General features: G+C 32.0%; 1 protein-coding gene across 1 annotated transcript; it reads right to left on the bottom strand.

Moving 5' to 3' along the window:
- Positions 1–1308: 1308 nt before the first annotated feature.
- Positions 1309–3437, bottom strand: LOC114535607. Its single transcript, XM_028556881.1, has 4 exons — positions 3372–3437; positions 2391–2449; positions 1922–2115; positions 1309–1484 (listed from the first exon to the last, which is right to left on the bottom strand). The coding sequence occupies exons 2-4, from the start codon at positions 2443–2445 to the stop codon at positions 1377–1379; spliced, it is 357 nt and encodes a 118-aa protein (XP_028412682.1). The 5' UTR covers positions 2446–2449; positions 3372–3437; the 3' UTR covers positions 1309–1376.
- Between the last annotated feature and the right edge of the window lie 3665 nt (positions 3438–7102).

Below are 7102 nucleotides of genomic sequence, written 5' to 3'. Positions count from 1 at the left end.
TAAATTTATACTTATATAAATATGGAATATATGTATTTTTACTATATTAGAGGGAAACTCGAATGAGGTCAGGACTTTTCACGGTTTAACAAATAACAAGACCAAATTTTCGACCGAATTCACCGTGTATAATGAAGTCGGAAGATTTTACACTTGATAATATTTCATCCGGCACAGCTTTAAAAAGTAATTCTTTTGTGGCAAACACAACTTTAATATTCTCAAATGTATTTTACTATAAATATGAATGTGTTATGTGATAAACGACATTATGATTTTATTTATAAACTCCGTTTTCCTAATGACAAAAAGAAAACAAAATGAAAACATTCCCGTAGAAAAACCAGTCAAAGCGCTGAATGAGACGTCTGATGTTATATTTCATGGTATTTAATAATTAAAACAATTTACCATAACACTGACTATACATGAGTAGCTTAACTTCCAGAAAAAAGGTAAGAATCTTGTCGTATTTTTGCCATTTTTTCCCAAAAATATGAGGGTAAACTTTGATTCTTTAAAAATATGCGGCCGTTGCGAGTTGCTATAAATACAGTGTTTCCGCGTGCAGAAAAATATTTCCATACTTTTCTCAATTTCTATTTCTCAAATACCCTGTACCCTCCAAAACCCCCAAACCACATAAAATTTCTAACAATCATTAACTGATTTTGTTTAATCGAGGCGAGGGGTCGCTGCATGCATGTATTTCTAGTATTATGTAGAATACTGTTTGTGAGTTTTCCTATATTATAACGATGGTGCTTATAGGGTATATAAATAGCTAAACTAAAATTCTGGTCTTTAATTCTGCCTGCTCATTCTTTAATTTTAACTTTTGTGTTATATGTACCATAAAATTTAATATATATTGAGGTGGTTCCCTACAGTTTATTGAAATTGTTAAATACACACAGGGATATTAAGCCATTTAAAATGTTCGACGTTTTTTTCATTTTTTTAATTTTGTTATTTGTGTAGCTATATCGATCAAGTTCTCAAATGTTGAAGATCTGAAATCTTTGGTTTCCGACTGTTTCAAGCGAGATGTTAGCTTATAGATTTAAGTTAAAACGTTTCTTAAATTTGGGGGTAATATGGTTCTGAGTCATCATACAATATTTTTCTTTCACATACGCGTATAGATGTAAATTTAGTTGACTTTCTAGGTATAGACTTTAGTCCTTAGCTTAGCTGTAGTTATACGGTTGTCTAATACAGCAGCTGAGTGTGTATTGAGTAAAACATGGAAATATATCCGGTGACGGGGAGAGGAAATCAGAATAACACAAACGAATTGTTCCCTGTCATTAACAATTTATTTTAAACAGCTCGTTACAATCAACCAGCGCAAAGCTCATTTCGTTCTCGAAGCCTTACGATCTTTTACGGCAGTAGGGACAGTTATCTTCATGCTCACAGCGTCCAAGTTTACATTCACAACGTCTGGCACATTGACACGCAGTTGGTCTCCAAGGAGGAAACTACATGAAGAGAAAACACAAAAATAACAAATAATATTGCAGCCACGTAAATTATTCAAGCGGACACATTCTGACACGTACAAATACAGGGGAGGTAGGGTTGGGCACTACTGTCCCGTTAAACACTTGTCACCGTTTAAATGTTGTGAGTTGGATACCATTTAATTTAATGGAATATTGGAGTATTTCCCATGACCCTATATTCACAGTATGTATCAAAGCCAATACTACAAACATTTCCTCTCACTGCATGCACGCTGTGTAAAGCTGTTGAAATGTTTTGTGCAATGAGAAAAGTACGATATTGGTGAGAAGTTTTGCTAAATGATTTAATGCTTATTCGTGTTCTTGAACTAAAGCATCATTTCGTCGTTTAAAACGTGTATCTAGTCGACTCTTTACTAAAGCTTTACACGTGCAATTCAGAATTTACTTACACATCCCGGCAGTGTTGGAGGACACGCCCCCGGTTCCTTGTAGTTAGCTTGATCGATATTTGCTCCAAAGCCTTTTGCAGTCATACAATCTTCAAAGCATTGTTTTTCATCCTTATAAAGAGTGTCACAGTAAGGGAAAGATCCCCAAGCATTGAAAAATATCGGATAGCCAGGTAGTATTGGATTGCTTCTCCCTATAATTTAAGGAAGCACTTTTTATCCTGCGGGACATGACTGATGTTACTTGGGTCGTATCCAGAGCGCGCAGACAGAATACTTCAGTGTTTTATAAGTTTGCTATCAAGACAGAAAAAAAAAGCTAATTTACATACGCACTGGAGAAAAAAATTTAGACCTCATCTATAAGAGAATCATAATATATGCACACCTCTATAAGCTCTTTTTTTCATTTTCCCCAGCTCACCCCCCTTCTTCTATAATTTTAAAAATTGTGAAAAGCTTTACTTACATGGTATGATTGCAGAAGCACCAGCAAAAACAAGGAGTAAGATTAATTTTGTCATTTTCCTGACGAGATAAAATAAATTTATGCTTTATATATAGTATATAAAATGACAGGGAAAAAAGATGCAAATAGATAGAAGATACAGAAGATACTAATCGCAAAGGTTTTAAAACGGAATGCATGTGCATGTCTTAGTTTTTTTTTTTATTTGCATCAAGAATAAAACGATTCTTTTTTTACACAAATATAGATGGTATTTTAGGTGTCTTCTGGAGAGTTATGATGTATATTAGAGTTGATCTTCAACTTAAATATTCAGCGAAACCAGTACTCAGATGTGGTTTTACATATATTCATGAGCAATATGCATGCATACACCAATCGAAAAACCTTGGAGTTTGATTTTATATAAGCTCATTTATTTCAATTGATTGCATGTTCAAATCTGGTTTTGATCTGGTATTGTTACAAGACAGGTACGTTGCATGCTGCTCGTTCTGATCGATAAACTGCATGTTATTCAGATACAGAAGATACTAATCGCAAAGATACAGAAGATACTAATCGCAAAGGTTTTAAAACGGAATGCATGTGCATGTCTTAGTGTTTTTTTTATTTGCATCAAGAATAAAACGATTCCTTTTTTACACAAATATAGATGGTATTTTAGGTGTCTCCTGGAGAGTTATGATGTATATTAGAGTTGATCTTCAACTTAAATATTTAGCGAAACCAGTACTCAGATGTGGTTTTACATATATTCATGAGCAATATGCATGCATACACCAATCGAAAAACCTTGGAGTTTGATTTTATATAAGCTCATTCATTTCAAGTGATTGCATGTTCAAATCTGGTTTTGATCTGGTATTGTTACAAGACAGGTATGTTGCATGCTGCTCGTTCTGATCGATAAACTGCATGTTATTCAGCATGACTAAAAAAATTGCCCGGCACTAAAGCTAAGTATATTAAAAATATTACCTTAATTGGACTTGCTTTAAACAAAATATTCTTCTCAATACACCACGTTAGACGGAATAGTCTGTCAGAGATTAATATGGAAATCTAGTTCATGAACCGATCATTTTATAGCCTTTTCCCACAAATAAATCTACAAAGCTGTAACCTGTGTAAATATCATACAAATTTGCATGCAATATTTTTAATTTTAGTGTGCAAACAATTTTTTTTAGTAAAATGGTTTTAGTGACATTGCATATATGTCCGAGAAATTCAAGGGTTTTAAAATGAAAAAAGATTTCAATAATATACACGCATAATATTTTGTATTTAATATATTTTTTAATGTAGTCTTTCATTTTTAATATTATATTGCCGATAAAAAAGACGAAGAGGATTAGAGGAGTGTGTTCTTAATTTCTTTCAATTACTGAAGCCACTAATATCGCAGTTATGCACAATTATGTGCTAGCTACTTAATTTTGTATCTTGTATATATGTAATTAGTTTTGTTGATCGACATTCAATAGAAACTGCTTAAAATAAATAAAGGTGATCATACGCATCTTTAAGTCTGCATCTATCAAAATTTGATGTTGTTCTATACTGTTGCTATATAAATTGAAATAGTGATGTGCTTCTAAAATAATCTCTTAAGGTGGTAATCTTCACGGTCAAAAGAAATTGATCCTATGGACAGTCTTTACAGCAAAGCATAAATCATGAACGCTTTATGAATGAATTCCTTTCTTGCACTATCCCCTTGACCTTGCCCCACAGATTTTCAATAGGGTTAAGGTCTTTTGACTGTGCAGGCCAATCCATTTCTGTCACTCCCTCTTCCTGAAACAATTGTTTGACAATATTTTGGAAGTGTGGCAGACTGCATTGCATTATTGAAATATTGTTTGGAACAAGAGAATTATACAAAATGCCTATGAAGCTCTCTCCTATATTCACTTCTTTTTTATGAATTTTTATCTAAACAGTTCTTTTTGACCGCTAGTGTACAATAAAAGATAGATTGTCACGATTCCTGTTACATACGATAATAGCAACATTTGAGCAGTTCTTTTTGACCGCCAGTGTATATTAATATATGCATGTAACGTATAAGAATATGGTATGTAAAAGAGGCATAAATCTGACATTGTTATAATCATTTGCATGGGTAAATAATAGAAATTAAGCTCATTCACGGATCATTCTATTTATAGCCATTAATTCCACAAATGAATTTATGAAGCTGTGTAAATATCATACAAGTTTACCTGCAAATTTTTGAATTTTTTAGTGTAAACACACACGATCCATATGGCTTTAGTAAAAATGGGATTACTGACATTGCATGTCCAGAATTCAATAATGAAAATGCTGTATATATATATATCTCTAGTTGACAAGCAACCTTTTTCTATATCTACACTTGTATTTGGCACAACACAATATATATATATATATATATATATATATATATATATATATATATATACATATATATATATATATATATATATATATATAAACTATAATTTGTAAAAATCTACGCAATCATATATGAATAATAATTGGTATATATATACTATAATTTGTAAAAATCTACGCAATCATATATGAATAATAATTGGTATTTAATATTTTATTCAATGTAGGTCTTCCTTTCAAATATTGTATTCCCGACAGAAAACACGAGGAAGAGTGTGTTCTTAATTCTTTTCAATTACAGAAGCTACTAATATGCACAATTATTATGCACAATTATGTGCTAGCTACTTAATTTTATATATTGTATGTATGCATTTAATAGTTTTGTTGACCGCCATGAATAGAAACCGCTAAAAAATATATAGAATTAGCGAGATGTTGTTCTGTAATCTATAGTGTTGCTAGCTATATAGCTATACATTGAAATAATTATAGTGATGCGCTTCTAAAATAACCTATATAATAATTTATGAAGCTAATGTATAAAAATGTAGTATGTAAAAGAGATATAAATTTAACATATATTGCTATAAATTTAACGTGCAGCTTCCAATCAAATTTTTGAGACTATTAAAGATATTAATCCATGGAATGCAATATTTTTTATCCCAAAAAAATGGATAAAACGCTACGAAAACAAAACTTTGACAAGTGGTATATAATAACAACATTTATATCATGCACAATCGCGTATATATATAGCCTAAATATATTTTTACTGAACAATATAAACTTGTTAATTGTTAGCCTAAACTATAACAATTATTACTCATTTTCGCAACAAAATATGAGTTAGATTTCACACTCAACGTTTCTAATCTCGACTATTAATTATTCTAATGTCGAAAAGTGATGAGAACTAAAAATGATAATACACGCGTGAATATTATTGATATTCCGAGATATTCTGGGATATTCCCCCATTAGTCACAGTATACCTCACTTTATTGGTACTAAAGTTTTAATATATCCCGTTTTATTACCGTGTTGTGTAACTAACAACCATTTGCAATAGAATAAAACTGAGAATCATTTTAGCAACATTTGATTTGCGTTAATAAAGTGTGCAAGATTCCACTGATATATGATTATATAATTGCATGTATTTAACAATTATTGAATGAGGTTAAACACGATATGAAGAATTATCAAGCCGAAGTTTGTGTTTATGTGAAAACAGAATTCAATAATTGTTTTATTATTTATTCAAAAGATTGAACATTGCAAATTTGAATTGTTCGCTTGAATTTGTGACGATTTCACATTCCCGCTCCTTTGGGACGTTGATGCCTTCGCTATTGGTGTGACGTCATAACAAGGGATACGACTATTTATCACAGGAAAAAAGTCGTATCACACGTTATGACGTCACACGTTGGACATGACGATTTCACACATGACTATTAGCCAATCAGAGGCTGTGAATTCTTTTAAATAAATAATATCATTTATAGACCGTTGAGGCGTAAATATGGTGTTTCTTGAATCACTTTGTTTGGTCCGATGAAGATTATATACCTGTGCTTTTCAAGAGTTCTGTTCTATTTATGTAAGCTTTTGGGCAAAGAGTTTGGTCAGGTAGGACAGGCTTGATTTTGGTTTTGTGATCTTGTTTAATTTGGTCTGCTTCTCGTTTCGACCTGAGGGCTTTCGCCAGGTCTCCTGACCAACTCTCTAGATCTTGACGAAGGTCCTCTGGTCGAAAAGTCGAGAGGTGTTTTGTATATTTTAGGCAGTTGTTATACCGCATTTAATGCTAAGTTACAAATCACATAACATAACTCATATAACTTGAACAACCGGGTAAAAAATGCATGGGTGCGTTTTTTTTATCTTGACCAAAGTAATTTTAATGAGTGACAAGGCAGACTTGTCAGTTTTTATATATAGAGGAAGCGCCCAAGCCTTGCTTGTGTTTTCTGTTAATAACTTAATGGAATAGAAAGGATACGATCAATGGGGAATCTGTTGCATTTTTAAATGTTGCATTTCTAAAGGCCAGTTTATACACTTGCGAGTTTATGTGCGATTTTCTTCTTTTGGTAGATGTGAACAAGTAATAAGTTACCATGTTCTGATGTATTCTTGCTCTTCTTTGAACACCAGTAACTCATTAACTCGTTCACATCTATCAAAAGAAGAAAATCGCATATGAAATCGCAGCCAAAATCGCAAGTGTAAATATTTCTTAGAGCATGTAAGACATGCAACTTTTGAAGTTACCCAAATCTGTTACAAATGATTTTAAAAATTATTACAGGTAAGAC

This window comes from Dendronephthya gigantea, unplaced genomic scaffold, assembly GCF_004324835.1.
Source record: "Dendronephthya gigantea isolate DGI-Jeju-01 unplaced genomic scaffold, DenGig_1.0 000121F, whole genome shotgun sequence".
In the NCBI taxonomy this organism is placed as follows: Eukaryota; Metazoa; Cnidaria; class Anthozoa; order Malacalcyonacea; family Nephtheidae; genus Dendronephthya; species Dendronephthya gigantea.
The sequence above is the reverse complement of the archived record's forward strand: the minus strand, read 5'-3'. Positions and strand labels throughout refer to the sequence as shown.